Below are 16,981 nucleotides of genomic sequence, written 5' to 3' on the forward strand. Positions count from 1 at the left end.
CATTAAGGATGCAGTCTTCTTCAAAGCTGATTGCACTTGCATTGGGTTGGATACTTCTTTACTTAGGATCAAACAAATCCTTTGCAGCAGAGTTGACCCACCAGAGTTCCTCAGAAGACCCTGTCTCCTCCTCCCAGCCACTTGCAGTGTTTTGTTTTGTCCCTTTTGCCCTCAAGCTGCAAAGGGCTCTACAGCCCTACTTTAAATGCATGCTGCTGAAAGTGGGTGGTGGGACAGAAAAGATATCACTGCTGAGGATGTTCAGCTAGCGAAATGACTCTCCATCTGCCTTCCCTCAGAATGTTAGACCACACTGCTCATGTGTAGGTTGCCTGAATATCATCTGACTGCATTGGTTAAACAGGAGCTGTGGAAAAGTGTTTGCAAACTTAGGAAAGGGAAGGAGGGTGATCTGAATGGGTTTATATATTGGATCTATGTATCTATTGGGTTTTTATTCCAAATGCTTAGCCATATGGCTCCCTGGGCAGATTTGCAGGTTTGCAACTCAGGCATGGTGGGTGTTATTTGTGTTACTGCCTTTCAGCCACTAGCAGCTCTCTGATGAAACAACTCTTGGTGTGTACGAATAATGACAACATAAAAGAGTTTAGGGCCAAACTGTAAATTATAGGAGAGGCTGTTAGGTTCTTTAGTATTTGTGGTGATTTGCTAGCTTCCCCCTAAGAATATGGTAATACTGCACTTGGGATGTTTACCCCTTTCTTTTCTTGCCCTTCCTCAGTCTGTTCCCCAGCTCATATTTCACCAGTTTGCCCAGTCCTTCAATAGCTGACAGATTGGTTGCCATTCCAGGAAATGGAAAAAGCTGAATTTTTATAATGCTGATCTCTTGAAACACAGGGTTAGGCAACCCAGCACCCTCCTGACTTTTGACCTCGAGTCCCATAATCTGTGATCCTACTAGCTGTGGACTAATGGAAATTGTAGTTGCAGGTTGTCTTCCCCTGTGCCTTAAGGGATTCCAGGACCAAGTCATGACATTGCGACCCATGCCCAGCAGATCTCTGGTCAGCCAGTGCCATTTTCGTAAGAGTAGTGGTCCCTGGGCTGTGATGAGGTTGCAGAAAGAGTGGCCTGAAATGAGCTTGCATGTCCTGTGCACCTGACAGGTCACCAGAGCACAGATGTTGTTGTTCTGATAGCCAGTTGCAATCACATGGCTGGCTATGCCCTGATGGAAGGCCAGGGAGAGAAGAAAACTGAAACAGTGGTGACTTTAATGTTCCTTCCACTTCCTGACATAAAGTGGATGTGGTCTTCAAGGGAGTTGTGGTTTCGGTGTCTTTCTAGTGTCTTTCTAGCCTGTTGTTCCTAATTTGGTTTTGGGGAAATTACCCTGTTTCTTTGCTTTGCAGGCCATACCCCAGCCTTGGCTTGCGCCCCCAACAAAGACGTTGCTGACTGCCTGGCACTTATCCTTTCCACCATGAAGCCTTTTCCACCTAAAGACGCCATCAGCCCTTTCAGCTTCAACCTCCTCAAGAACTGCGGTATTGCTGCTAAAACGGCAGCCTGCAGTGCCCTGCCCAACGGGAACAGCTGCCCTTACACCAAGGATAGGCACAATGCCATCGGCTTAGATGGTTGTTACTCGGAGTAGCTTAAAAACCATGATGGGTGATCTAATACCTTCTATTTATTTAGGAATTCTATAAATATAGGACACTTTAAAGGAGAACAAGACTGTGCTGGGCCTTCTAAAATGGCCTAGAAACCAAAAAAATAAAGAAAAGGATGTCAGCATCTACTTCCTGTCTAGACTTTGACCACTAGAATCTCTTACCATTCAAATGAATTAACATTAATTTGACTCTCAAATGGATTCATAGTCTTCAAATTCCAGTTCTTAAAAGTATTATTTTTCAGTAATTCTGCTTATAATTAGCCTCTTAATCCTGAAAAATCTGCTTAGCTTATGCTTTTTTCTGCCCTTTATCAAATTGTATTTCCTATTGCTTCTGGGTCCATGACCATGTAGATTCCTTAAATGGCCAGCCATTTCAACTCCAGATCCTCTGGCTTCGTGCTTTTGAGAAAAAGATGAAGGCCAAACTAAAGTAATTGCTCTCAGTTGGGGTGGCAGACTTGCACCCTCTTAAAATGGATCATTCCAGGTGTGCCATCCTCCTGGTTTCCTCTCTTTTTGTTATAACTTTCTTTTGACTGGTAACATCAAAAACATTCTCTTTATGGGTCATGCAGTCTAGACAAGGAGCAGAAGCCTGACTTGCTTCTTGGTTTGATTTGGCAGTAACAGTGTGATCAGTGAGGGACCGCTAAGAAGGGCAGCAGCTCCTGGCAAAGTGCCACTATAACTGCTCCTTCCTTTATGGTAATTTTTGTTTGTTTGTTATTTACCCTTTTTTGATTCCAGTGAAAACACTTGAATTGAGAACTACTGTACCTGGGACACTATGATACCTTAGGCAGCTTGTATTCCCTTGTATGCAAAATGGGTGCTGTTGTCCAACTGATGCGGTCATCTCTGATAACTTGCGTATGCGCTGCTAGAATGATCCCTACCATATCAGGCACTTTAGGGATTTTCTCTTTTTGGAGGCTGATTTTTGTGGGGAGGGTGGGAGGGGTTACAAAATGTTGGATCCCCAGAGAGAATTTCCTTCATGGTTCCTTCCCTCTTCTCTATGTTGTGCAGTGTTTCCATAATAGACAAGTCAGTGTTGCTTTAAAAAAAAGAAAATAAATTATTTATAGAGACATAGGCATCTATCTTTTAAAAAATAGCAAAAAAGAGCTTTCTGCAAGGAAAACAATGCACTTCAGAACCTTACAATCCTACACTTGTATTTATAATTTTTCCCACTGGAATGTCATCCAGCCAGTTCCATTAGCGCGTGTATGTATGTATGTATGTATGTAGATGTGTCCATGGGTAGGGTTAGAATGTGCATTTGTTTTTATTTTAAAAATTATATTTATTATACATTTGAGTGTATGCACTGTTTTTCTTTTGTACTGTAAATTCTATCATGTGTAGAAACTAACAAAAAATTACCATATCACAAGTATGTTCAAAGCCAAAGATTGGGATGTAGCAATCGAGTGAGGGCTGCCAGGGCAAACATTTTTGATCCAACAATCTTTTCCACCTGTTTCCCAGTCCCACCGCACTGTACTGCTTGGACTGCAGTTGGCAGACCGGATAAGATTCATAGGATGAACTATTCCAAGATGTTGCATGTCTGGACCAGTGAACTGTTAGGGCTCCTAACCCTGTGAAAAAACGAGTTTCTCTGCTCCCCAGCCATCGCCCCTCTCAGAATCAGCTAAACTGTTGAGGACAAAATATGAGCCAGCTGTGTGCTTGAGCCACCTTGCTGTGTGGTGCATTTGACACCTTTAATGTGTATATATGAATTACTGCTTCTTCAACCAAAAACCTAAATTGAAAGCTGGTCCTCCGCTCTTCATTTTTCACTGACCTTTAGAAGAAAGTGGACACTGATGCCTTGCTCACCTGGGTACTGCCCAGCTTTCCAAAACAGGAAATTGGAAACCAGCCAGCATTGGGTGGATGGCTGGTGGGGAGGACCACTTAAAAGAGGAGCTTAATCCAGATGCAAGAAAGGCAAAGATAGAACTTGACAATGAGAAAACCCTTCCCCTCCTTTGGGCACTGTTTAATTGACCAAAGCCAAACTCCTAGAGCCAAATATTAAAACTGCAATCTTGTCCTTTGGTGAACAGTGCATTTTAAAAAGATATTCTTAACTCTCACCATTTTTTCCTTTGTTTAATCCCCACCAAATGGACGTTGTCTTCCCCACAAATCACTGCATATCGTTCTGTGTCAGCTCTTTAAGCACTAGCTTGACATTTTGTTGATTTGCTGCATACGGATAGGCTGCAAATATTGGGGGCCTTAAGGTAGCGAGTTCTAGTCTTCTATCGTACCCAGCCATTTCCTTCAACTAAGCCTTCCACAAAGACTAGGGCGCTACTAGCTTAGCTGTTTTTCTTTCTTTGATGCCCAAGGAATCTTGAGAGAGCTTTCCACTTTGCAGCTGCTAAATCTGAGCTTATTAAGGTTTTAATGCACTTGCCAAAAAGCACAGCAACAGCCTGCTGCGAATTGGCCATTAGTTTCTTAGCTGCACTATGGTCGGGTTAGTTTTCTTTGCCCTCAGTTGCTTCAAGTTCTCTACCTTGAAAGAAAGTGTTAACCTTTCTACACCAAATACCTCAAGTCAGAATAGAAATGAACAAAACTTGAAATAAAGATCCCCCTTCTTCCCAGAACCCCATTTTTTAATACTAAATGGTCCTTTTCAGCCCTCTGGGGAGAAAGAGAGAGAAAGAGAGAGAGAGAGAGCTGAAAATATTTTTTTTTTACAACCTTGTTTACATTGCTTATAGGTACTAGCAACTTGTAGCTACTTTTAAATTGCCTAATATTGTTTTAGCCTCCTAAGCATGTTCCTCCTGCCCCTGCTAGATAAGGGGGAATGAGAAGGAAGATTGTATAGAAGTAAGTCTGAAGCCACACCTTGTCTTTTTTCTTTAAGGGCTAACGCTGATCCTCCTTTTAGGACCAGAAACTTTTCTGGAAGGCCTTTGGGACTGAGATATTTACTGGAAAATGGGGAGGGGGGTTACAATTTATTAGTTCTTGTGCTATGATTTGGAAAACTAACTGATCTTCAAGTCCTCTGTTTCATGACTTGGGAGCCACTGCTGGCTCTACTCTCACCTGTACCAGGCAACAGGTACTTTTTTTTTTTTTTTTTAAGAAACCCAAGGGGGAGTGTATTCCTGTTAAGAAAGCATAATGAAACATAGCTTACCCCAGAATAGCAGCATTTCTGCTCCCATGCATTGAATCGGGGGTGATGCCTGGCGTATTTATAGCAGTTTTTGAGGCGAAGAGAGCCTCAGAGGTTAACGAAGCATAGAGACAGGGAGATCAAACTTTTTTAGTAGCACAGTTCTTTGAACATCAGGTATGCCTATCATAATTTTATCTTTTCTTTTTTTTTAAGGAACTAGAAATAGCAGTCGGGGGGAACAAAAATGGGGGTAGGTTTTCCAAGATCATTTCAAAATGAGGAAATCTCCTAGCTCTAGTGTTACGTGGATTACACTTGCTTTTTTATTTTATTAGGATTGTAGCGGGTTGTTACGCATGTTTTCATTTTATTAATTGAGGAAAAATAATAAGCTGACACTTGATCGTTTTTTAAAAATATATACTTGCTGATAATATGTTCCTTTCCTCACACGTCAACATAAACATTCAATATATGACAATCAATGTGATCTCTTCAAGGGCTTCAGCGTTCTTAGCTCTGTAGCATCATGGTTTTATATTTCTTACATTCAATCCCCCTTTTTTTTTCTTTAAAAATAATGTTGATGAAGAAAATGGAATGGAAAAAATTCCAGCAGCGCATACATGAATTAAGCTTTGTTTCTTTGTTTTTTGTGATAAAGTGGTTTCTTGTAAATTGGGTGGGTGTTGAAGAAATGTGGCCAGTTATGTTGTAGTCAGCAGTCTTGTTCTCCTTTAATGCTGTAACATGTACATTTTGACAGCACAGCTTGACAATTTAAGTAATAATCAAAGTGTCTGGTGGTAATAACTTGCATTATTGTGCTAAGATGAGAGTTGGTTTCCCTAGTGCATTGTCAAAGGGGGCTGGAGGCAAACTTCCTTTTTTACTTCCTGTCCTCTCTCCCTGCTCCCTCAGCCCACCTGCCTTCCTGCCCAGTATTGTGCAAGCACATTTCGCTTAAACGTGCAGTATTTTATGTAGAGTCGGGAAAGTGGAATGGTGTTTCCGTGAGCAGAAGTTGTAACAGGTTCTTGCTTAAAGTTCGTTCTCATTGCCGCCTCCTTAGGAATGGCACAGAGCCTGGCCATGTATCTTTCTCTGGACCTCCAAAGGGCCTGCTTCTGAGTTTTCTGGGGGGGGTTTCCCCCATTTGTTTCAAGAGCAATTGTTGGGCTTCCCTCTTTAAACCCCCTTAAATAAGGAAGTTTCTCTCCAACCACCTTTCTCCAAAGCACTTGCTTTACAAGTAAAAAATAAGCACTTTTGTTTAAAAGCATGAGGGTCTCCGTTCCCCCTTTTATAGCAACCCATTAAGAGAAAGGCCAGCAAGGGGAAATGGGATCAGGAGGCATCTGTGTTTGTTTTTGTTTTCCTTTGTTTGTTTGAGTGGGCGGGAGGGCAGATAATTCTTTAATTAACTTCGATGTCTCTAGAGAATTAATGAACAAAGGGAAGTTGTGTATTTCAAAAAAAAAACCAACAGCACAAATACATTTCAGCTTGAAAAGTGTATTTGCACTGCCATTGTTAGATAACTGGGCCACCCGCTGGGAGCCCTGCTGAGCCATATAACTATTGACAAACACTGAATGTAAATGTCCTTGTAGAGGGCAAGTACTGGGAAGCTATAAATTGACCTTACGTTCCCAAATGGGCACTTCAATGAATTTGAAAGAACTAGTCCTGAGAAAATGATGCTGTTCTTTTTTTACCCCTTCACTTTCCTTTTCTTTTTTCCTTTCTTTTTCGTGCCCAAGTTGCTGGAGATTAAGAAGAGATTCGTTTGTTTTATTCCTATGATTGCTATCCTTTTGAAACTTCCTTTGCCCCCAAAAGTAGTATGAAATCATGGCATGTAGACACACACGCACTGCTCTACAATAAGAGAGTAATGATGACTGGATTGGTGCCTGTATCCTAGAAGGTGAGGTGTAAATTAGCATCCGGAACACCTGTCTGCTGTCCACAGTAGGTGCTTTGCTTCCAAGGGTGGTTTTCAAACTGTTCCCTGGACCCTGAGGGATATTCACAGAACTTCTTGATGGGAAGATCTGTAATGCTGAACAGGATGCCTGTCAGGCAGCTCACCTGTTGCTGGGGAACTTCTCCTGTGCTGCTCAGCTGCAGAGAAGAGTTGGGCACAAACCTTCGAGGACATCAGCTTATTCCAGCAAAGCCAGGCTGCTTCCCAGTATGGAGCAAGGGTAGACCCAAAGGCACACTGTGCCAGGCCTTCCTTGGAAGGGAGATTAATGTAAGGGGTCCCCTGTGGGTAGAAATGCAGAATTTCAGCTGACTGGAGATGCTCGGGATCAACTGCATACCTTTGTGTGTGTGTGCGTGTTTGTGCGTGTGTGTTTTCTTTGGTTTAGCAGCTAACAGAAGAAGCCCAATAGCCCCCCATCCCTTCACACAGGCACACACACTGATGGGTACAAGGAATGTGTGTTTATACATTTCTCGCCTGCATTTCTCCCTATCCCCATACTTTGTCTAAATAAAATACTTCATGTACAAAAATTGTGTCATTCACCCCTGGTTAGACATTTGCCTAATAGTGCCAAAGCTCCACAAAATCAGAGACTAAAGGGATTGGGAATCTGTAATCTTTTAAAGGTTTTCAGATATGGTATATTGTTTTTTACAACCCATTCTAGCTGTAAGCCCAACTTACCTTTGCCTTGATGGTTTTTTCTAAGTACAGCAAAATAAAAGGGGTGGTGGGAAAACTGCATTAGAAACACAGTTGTGAAAACCTTGGAGTGTTCAGTTAATTCCTTTTCTATTGTCTTGAGTTTTTCTGAGTGATTCAACATTGACCACGTGGTGTTTTAGAAACAAAATTGGCTTCAGCACAATTTAAAACTCTCCATTTAGGTGAAAGGGAAGGTTGGGATGTGTAGAAATTTCCCAGTTGAAACAAGAAAGACATTAATGGTAGTAGGGTTTCCTGTGAACTTTGGAGTGATGGCTTGATTTAAATCATGAACATTGGGTCAAAGAAAAATCCTTGATGTTGTAATAGATAGAAAATAATCCAGGGTTGGGTGGGGAATGACTCTTTAAAGACTCTTTAAGGCATCTGTAGCAAGTTCTTGGTGTCTTTCTTTTAGTATCCTCTGTGTAAATGCTGCACCTATGTATTTTATGCACATAAACATTTCTTTGAATAAGATAGGACAGACCTCATCACCAGTCAGGTATAAACTTCTCTTTCTCTTCTGTGTGTCAGTTTTCCAGATTGCGTGTTTGTGCGTGTGTGTATGTATGTGTGCGTATCTGTGTGCAATGAGCATCTTTTCAAATTCACTTTTGGTGCAAAAACAAAAGGGATTAAAAGAAACAGAAAAAATAGCCTTACTTTTAACTCCAATCTTATTAGTTTGTCAACTTGAATATAATAAAGCAAAATTGCATGGAAGTCTTTGCAATGAGATGAGCCTCGTGTATAAGGTGGATGGCAGTAAACTTTTCCTAAGCAAAAAAAGAGTATGCAATTTCAGCCACACTTGGCTCCTCCTAAATATCCTGCTTTGTTTTCTTCGAAGATTGGCGCAGGGGGGTTGATTACGCCAGCTTGTGCCTGCTTTGCCTTTCCAAAACCTTTGGGGGGTTCTCCCTCCCCGTACTGACCAGAAGAGAGACCTTTTAGCACTGCATGAATAACCTCATATTGTATTATTCTTTTTTCGTGAGACCAGCATTTCCAGAAGGTGGCAAGACTTTGAAATCCTCTTCAGACATTAGCTAGCAGGCCGTGTTTGCATACTGGAGGCACTGTCTGTGGCCTTGTCCCTCTGTTTGGGGCACTCTAAGGGCTTGGGAATGGAAAGAAAGGCTGTTACTTTAAGCCAGTTTTGCACTGGACATAGCAAAGAAAAGTCCAGCCAGAGCTAGTCTAGCAATCAGGAGTACGAGAACCCACCACTGCTTGTGGCAGTAACTGGAAATGAGGAGCACACCTTTTGTGCAAAGGGCAGCTGGAAGCCCCAAGACCAAGCAGTTTGCAAAACATATTCCTTCTGTGGCCTCTTAAGATACTGCCTCAGTGTTTCCTGTTGTCTCACCTGCACTGGTGCTTGCTGCGTGTTGGGTCGAGCTACAGATCACGCTCCAGCGCAGAGGTCACTTGTCAGTAGTCTTGTCAGTAGGTGAGACTGCCTCAGGAGAAAGCAGGACTTGTCCTGAGCTCGAGAGGCCATTCCAGTGGTCACTGGCTTGGATTGTGGAGTCTGCTTAGCTGTCGCCTCCTCTACATAACTTGCTCTTGAATGATGCATGGAAGCAGTTCTCTGCAGTTGTGCTCCTTTGATTGAAACACAACTAGTAACCCTGCTGGAGGTAGAACAGGGGACAGCAGGGAGGAGGCATCCAAGAAAACCTTAAAGCCTTGAGGACAAGTCTTGTGTCAGGAAGAAATCTAGGTTCTTCCTGGGCATTGCCTTAATTCCTGAATTTTGCACTAAAGTGTTGACGGGCCAGTTGGGGATCTCTTCGGCAAGATGGGGTTGGTGTAGGGAATAGGAATCAATGCCCAGTGCACACCCTGGGTGGGAGGAAAGAAGGCAAGTGTTGTCAGATGACCAAAAAACCCAGGAGAAGGGAGATACAAGGCCAGTTCTTCTAGTTGTCTGCGTTTGGTTGGACTGTCTGCGTGCAGCCTTGTGCCCTGGCGGCAGGGAAAAGGGCACACGCTCCGTGGCACTGCACCTGCTTTCACCCTGTGGGAAATAAGCAAGCACAGCTGGAGACACTCTGCTTGAGTCATGGTGCACCTCTCTGAGTGTGAAACTCCAGTTGCAGAGCCCATGCAAGCCAGCAGCATCTTTAGCCAGAGCCAAGTTTTGAACCACCACTGCCTGTGATAATAACTTGAAAGCGGAGGCGGCAATAGGGACTGAAAAGAGCATACGGCATTGTCACAACCGTAGTGTTAGCTGCCAGCTGCTGGCATTTCCAAAGGCATTTTTCATTGGTCCTCTTGAAGGTACCTGCTGAAACGGTTGCTCACATTTTGGTATTTCTATCTCTGTCTTGAATTTGCATCTGAAAAAATGCTTCAAGTGACATATCTGATGAGTTGCAGTTGATCTAAGTGTTGTAAGGTATCCACTGTTTACCAACACTTGTGTAAATAACCTAGAGAAATGTATTTAAATGTGATATGCTGGCATTTCTACAAGTTCCTTCTTTCCCACATTTCTTCACCCATTTATTGGTACTTCTGTTGAATTGGAATTCCTTTGGAATTTTGACAGGTTGACAGGAAAGTTAGGTTTCAAATCAGAAATTTGAATTGTGTTGAAAGGTTACTCTTAAGAAGACAAAACATGTTGATCATTCCAGGAACTTTAGGCATCTAGTGTGCATATAGTATGCTGGAAAGACTTGTACTTCAGAAAGGGTACAATTCCCTGCCCTCTCTCGCCTCACAGCTGAAAGCTCTTTTCTCTTTCTCAAGCTCTGAGTGTTTCTTTTGCCAAAAGCCTTTCCTCCGCCCAGTCTCTGTCTCTCTTTAATTTTGCTGTCTGGCTTTTTTCCTCCCTGATAAGATATATAAATTCTCGAAAGTGGGATGAGGGTTATGTTTACTTGCTTATATACTCACACATATGCCCAGGTTCCGCATCTTGTATGTAATGTAGCTGACCCATGTCATTTTTCTAAAGTAAGCAACTCCTAGATGAAAAGCCTTATATGTGTGATTGAAGCCAACGTAAGTGCATCTCAGGTGTAATGGAGAGATGCAGATAATGATCTGGCCTCTTCTGTCATGATCTGGCCCCTGGGTCCCCTTGATCCATGCACATTTCCCAAGCATTTGGACACCTCATGGTTTCCCTCTCTTTACACCCTTGGCTTGATACACTTTCCTCCTCTGCTCTATCTCAAGGATGTTGAATGTTGAAGCTTAATTTTGCTGTATCTTGACACCACCTGTCTTTCCTGCCTCATTCATGGCAGAAGCACTTCATTTCTTGTTCTACTTAGGGACCAACAGGAATAGAGGGTGGTGTTCAGCTCTGTATGTACATGGATTTAAGTAGCATTGAAACCTGGAATGCCCGCAGGGTGCAGATTTTTCCTTCTGCAGTTCTCATGGAAACCAAAGGTTCAGCACATCTTTTTTACAGGCAGTCAAAAGCAGCTTGCTTCGTATTTGCCTGCCAGTGTGATCATGCAAGTTCCAGAGTTGCTGGGGGAATCTCTCCCCAGCCAGGCCACCCACTTCACTCAGTACCTGAGGAATGCAGCGGCCCTCTTGCTCTGCAAGCTCGGAAACATCACACTTTTAGGGAAAGAAAAGGAACTTGACAAACATGAGGCTCCTTCTGCATTTGTTAAATAGTTTTTTGTGTATGTTTACCTAAACTGTGCTCTGATTCTTAACTGCCATGTATTTTTTCACTTCCTACCCCATTCCTGCAGTAACTTGATGCCTAGTTGTATTGTGGAGAACCAACAATTTAAACATTGCACTAAATATAGCTACATGCCAGTTTCTAATCTTTCCTTTCTTTAAAATTTATCCTCTTTTCAAACCAAAAACAAGCCCCTTCTGTTCCTGGGGAATGGTACAAGTGCAGTGGGTCTGTTATTTGCTTGTCTGTTGTCTTAGCGTAACCCTCTCTCCTTCTTTCACATTAAACAGCACTCAACTAAATCTAAGGAATATAGTTCTTGATTTATCAACTGCAGCATGTTTTTTATTCCTTCCACTGCTTTCTTTATCGTAAATGTTTTTGCCCTTTTTAATAAAATATTGTCATGTCAACATTAGTGGTATCTATTTGCCATTCTAATATTTGCAGGTGTCTTAAGAGACGTGTGAGCTTTGAGAGCAAGTTCTCAGGCTAGTCTGGTCAACTCTTGCCACTTGGTTCCACTGGAAAACAGACATGACGCAGTTGGGCAGATGGGTGGGGGTGGCTCGAGCGTCTCCCATTTTCGGAAGGTAGCTTTTCAAATGTGAGCAGGACATGAGAGCTGTGTATCACTCCAGGCTTTTTCCATAACACTCAGCTTGAGAGTATCTCTGACATGTACAAGAGGATGGCCTTTTCAGAAGTCACTCCTTGCTCAACTGGAACATAGTCTTTGTTGGGAACTCATGGTATACAATGGAAAGTTATCGGTTACTCTGGGTCACAGTGCTCCATTCTGAAGCACATGGAATATTTCTGGATGCAGCGCATCTCTGGATTGGAAGACCAATAGGTTTTGGCTGTTCTCCACTCCACACTTGTACTTGGACACTCACTGGAGAGCAGCCATGGTTCTGAGTCTCACACACACACCCTAGATGGACATTTGTCTTTTGCATAAGTTTGGCGCAGTACCCTTGGCCACAGTTGTTAAGCACAAGAGGAGGTGTTTTACATAGCAATTTAACCAGCATAAGAACCTGGCAATAAAACTAAGAGCCCAATAGCTGACTTAATGGAGAAATAGGAAGACTAGAAGCAATGAAGCAACTTCCTGTCCATCTCTAGCAGTATATCCTCCCCCCTCCCCCCCGGCCACCATCGCAGAGAAAAGGTTCGGTAACCCTTTTGGTCATTTTGAGGTTTCAGATTCAGTGTTGATGAACATAGGAAAGGAATGCATGTTTTGATGATCCAATGATAATGGATCGGGCAGATCTCCATGCTGCATCTGGATGAGGTGCAGAAGCATTTTTCTTTCATGTTTGTAATTTAGTTGAAGAACACTGCAGAAGATTCTAGTCTGTACTCAGGTTTGTGGGAAAGACTTGGAATTCCAGGTTAGTCTTGAATTGAGACCATTGTTTGTCTTCCAGATTGGGGATGGGTGGTCCCAGTGTTTAAATCAATAAATGTATTATTGGTGTCATGCCAAGAGCACACGTGCACTTCTCAGAAATGATTCTTACATGGAGATGGCCCACATTTCCAGGTTGCAAGTGTTGACCACAGCTTCCTTGGATTAAATCTGAACCAGAGAATTTCCAAGCCCCTTAAAAACATTAGAGGGACCCAGAAAACAAGATGAATGAGTTCCTTCATGAGATCCTTTGCTGTGGTTCCATTGCCTTTCGATTTGTCAGCATTGGTAGCCTGTTTTGAAACTGAAATTGGGACTCCATTTGGACAATCTGACTGCAGAGTTTGGCATGAGTATTTGTTTTTCCTTAGCTTGCATAAACTCCTTCAGTAAACTGCATTTATTTCTTGGATTTCTTGAGGTGGAGCTGTGGCTGGAATATCTCTGTGTATGTAGTATTATTAGCATTCCCCGTTGCATGTTGTGTGTTATTTGCTTGGCCATACTGTGTCTGCAATTCGGAAGTCATGGACATTGTCAAGCTGGGATGTTTGATGGTAATTCATTGAAGAGCAGTAGGAGTTGCTTTCATTTCCTTGAATTCTGTTCACTGCAGATATGCCCAAATAGCAGCCATCCTGCCGTTCGGCTGGGTGTGTGCTTGTCTTATAGCAATAGTTGTTGACTCTGATTTTGCAGGCACTTCATAAACTACCTGTGCTCCAAACAAAATTCTTCTTTGGGAGCAGCAATAAAGGGGTAAGGTAGGGTTGGGTGAGGGAAATCAGTTGCTGTGCTAAGAGTTAGTAGTCTAATATGTAGCTTGCACTGTTGGGTGTTTTCTGTATTTTTTCTTTCTGTGTTTTAACTGTAAATGGAAGGATTTGGAAGGATTGCGATCGGATCTATATGAGTGCTAATTTCACTCCCAGTGGGGGCTTCCCTCTTGAAAGCCTTTGATTATTCACATGCTCCCCCCCCCTTTTGTCCTTGTTGCTTCTACCAGGTGTGTTATCTTTTTAATTTCCCACAACACCCGCCCCCATTACTTTGCACTTGGACACACAAATGGTGTGTGTTGCTCAAGGGACAACCTGATTGTGTTTTTGTTTATGTAAGGTAGGTGCAGCCAGTACTTTGTAGTGGTTTTCATAGTAAAGAGTGACTTAAATGGAGTATGTTCTGTCTGCATGAGCCGCTAATCACTGTGCGTTCCTTTCTGGCTCCTCTCCCAGCAGTTCTCTCCAGTGGTGAGGCATACGGTAACTGACTGGAAGGAACATTGTACGCACTGTACTTCTTGGGTTGTTGTATCAAGAGGTAACTGACTTGTTTAGGTGTAGGAAGCTTCTGTTTGGGCTTCTAAAGACTGACAAAGGTTGTTGGTGGTAGCTGCAGCCTGCCTTTAGTGGATTATGGGAACAAATGAACTATGCTTCTATATTCTATATTTTGCATAGAGTTAGACCAAATTACTTTCATTTGGGTAGAAATAATGCAAAACCATAATTCAAGGGCTCCCTTGAAAAAAAAGCCTCAACTACATGGAGGGCTCTTGCAGGATGCCAGTTGGGCAGGTGTTGCACCTGATGAGGCTGTTTTCATGTGAAGACCTGGCTGGCAGATGCTGTAAGACTCATGGTAGTGCTTTGGCTGGGCTATAAAAATGGCCTTGGGGCACCCCAGTTTGGAACACTTTAGGCAGCAGGGCAATATTTAAATATGGAGATACGCCGCTTTTCCTTGCTTTTGTTTCTCAGCTGTTGAGTATGTCTCAGTTTGTTGCATTTCAGTCTGGGACAAATTTAGTGTAACCCTTTGTTGCATTTCAGTCTGGGACAAATTTAGTGTAACCCTTGGTAGCTATTTCTTCGCTTGTTGTTCCTGGCATATTTTGGAGAGTGGGGAGAACCCCCTCATTTCCCAAAGGAGAACCTGTACTATTTCCTCTAAAAATGGAGGGAGACAAGAAATACTTGCTCTGCTTGACATGAAAATGCTGCTTGTAGGAAGCAGGCCCTTTGTGGACAGATTGTCTTTCAGGTCCAGTCCGTTCCTTCTAAAGGGACCCAGAGAGGAGTCTATGCTGGCATGAAGACAGTGTAGCATTGCTTATTTTTGTCTGCTTATTTTAGACTGTGTTTTAATCCTTGCTCAGCATCTCCACAGCATTTTCTTTAATTGCACCAAGGCCAGTTAATTTCATTTTCATTAAAATAATTGAGCATTGCTTTTGCTTCTCTGTCTGTTCTCCAGTGAACTGTGGAGAGAAATTAGTCTTTTGTGGGCTTTCCCTCCACTTTTGTGCTTTACTGCATTCAGCTGACACTGGTGCGCCGCAGTGTCCCAGGCATGTTGCAGGTGGTCTTAAGGACAGAGGTGAGCAGCTGAGGTGGTGAAATCATTGTTTGCTTAAATAACTCTTCCCTCCCACTCACACACACCGCCGCTACCAACACACACGCACGCTTGCTTGCTCTCTCTCTCTCTCCCCCCTCCCCCCCAGGATTTTGGAAACTGGTTTGTTCCATTAAGTTAAACATCTGCATGTAGGATCAATTGTCCCCTGTGTTCTTTCCCAGCCCAGTGCAGAAAAGTGCTGCAGGTAGAGGTCTGAGACATCTGGATAGGAAGGTGGATATTGTCACCTGGAGTGGGGTTACCTTTCAGAAGTTTATTTAGGGGAAAGAAGGGAGAGCTGGTCTTCACACCTACCTCTTGCAATAAAAATGGAGCAGATTGGGCTTTGTGAAACCCTTTCTTGCTCTTCATCTTAAACACTAAGGGTAGACATGGAGTCCATGCAAGGAAAAAGCCTGAATGGGGTAGGAGATCTACAAATGTTCCTTGCTCTCTGTGGGTCTGTTACCTTCTTGTCCTACAATAACCTAGTGAGCATAAATTTAGGAGGAATAGGATCAACACCTTGTACTTATTGGACCTGCTTGTGTATTTCTTTTGTGTCGAATCATTTTGGGTGGGGTGGGGAAAGAACAGTACTTCTGTTTTCTTCTTCAGAGTACTAAGCCTACAACCTGCTAATCAAAACCAGCATGCAATCATGTTGTCCTCCTTTGAGGCAGATGCCTTAACTGGGGGTGGTTTGACTAGGATTTTTTTTAATTGCATGCCTTGTTATATAATATATATAATGGACACAAGTTGAAAGAGCAGATGGGGAGGGCAGTATTGTTCATGCAGTGGCCAGTGAAGGATGGGCATGGGAGCAAAAGTGGAAGTTCTGCTCACAAAGCACGCCTCCCTCCACACAGTGGCTGTTGGGAAGCTTTCACTCACACCGTAGTCTCACTAGTGCTAGGGAATCTTGGACCAATGCTTAGGAGAGACTTTTAAAGACACACACATGCAGGTCAGCTCACTGGCCTGCCTTTTTGCTTGCTGACACAAGATCTTCCTTTAAACACTGGTTTAAAGCACAAAATCTCAAAATGGTCACTGTATGGTTGTCTTTGGGGGGTAGGTGTGGTTGTGGGGTGGAACCTTTCAAGGCCAGCTCAACCCCCAAAGTCTAGCTCTAATCCAAATGCAACAGAGAGTTTCCCCATGTTCTAATGTGCAATCAGAATGGATTTTCCCCCTAAATCCCACCTTACAACCCAGAGGTTTGAGATGCCTTTGGCAACCTCTTACTGTTAGCAATTTCTCCCCCCACCCCGCCTCACCTCGCACTTCTGTTTAGGGATCTCTTGACAAAATGAAGCACTCGTCTCTCTGTTGAAAATAAACCCAAATTCCGTTCTTGGAAGGAAATGCAGGCATGTCAAACCTACCACCATCTCTTGCCCCCTCCCGCCTGGTTGTTCCATGAAATAAAAACAATATATGAAAAGTTCTATATAAATATATATTGGAGGACAATAAAGAAAGCAGAGCTATCACAAGCCATCCATCCTCTTTCCACATACCCCAACCCTGCACAGCGTGGAAGCCACCTTGTATAAGCCCCTTACGTGAACCCAGTGAATGGTTACTTTTTGTCTCGGATGTTATATATGCATTTTCAGAATTTCTGCATCACCTTTTGGGGGTTGGGGGGAAGGGAGGGAGGGATCAAACAGGAACTTAAATGCTAAATTTAAAAAAAAGCATTCAGACTTGATCTATTTTCTACAATGTATGCTGCGACCAGGTCCTGTTACTCATATTGTGGCTTTGAATCAATTATGTTTATTAAAATGCTGTTGCTTCTATCTGCCTCAGCCTTGTTTTTTCTGCCTTGAAATGTAGGCAGTGGGCAGGGGTTAATTCAAGTACTGGGGAAATGATACTATGCAATCTGCTTGTTTTTAAATCTTAAAATCTTCTATAATCATGACCCAGGTATAAGCTTTCACCCCGTTTACCCATATTTACTGCTG

At 42.9% G+C, this 16,981-nt stretch overlaps 1 protein-coding gene across 2 annotated transcripts in view; it reads left to right on the forward strand.

Annotated features, from left to right (window-relative positions):
• Positions 1-16,813, forward strand: part of ANKRD52 (ankyrin repeat domain 52) — a 76,384-nt gene extending 59,571 nt beyond the window's left edge. For both annotated transcript variants that reach the window (XM_044421910.1, XM_044421911.1), the window contains exon 28: positions 1,380-16,813. In XM_044421910.1, coding sequence (XP_044277845.1) covers positions 1,380-1,624 — 245 coding nt within the window. In that variant the 3' untranslated portion in view covers positions 1,625-16,813. The remainder of the gene's footprint in view (positions 1-1,379) is intronic.
• Positions 16,814-16,981: the final 168 nt, after the last annotated feature.

Source organism: Varanus komodoensis, unplaced genomic scaffold (genome assembly GCF_004798865.1).
Source record: "Varanus komodoensis strain SLA01 unplaced genomic scaffold, ASM479886v1 scaffold12, whole genome shotgun sequence".
NCBI classification, from domain to species: domain Eukaryota; kingdom Metazoa; phylum Chordata; class Lepidosauria; order Squamata; family Varanidae; genus Varanus; species Varanus komodoensis.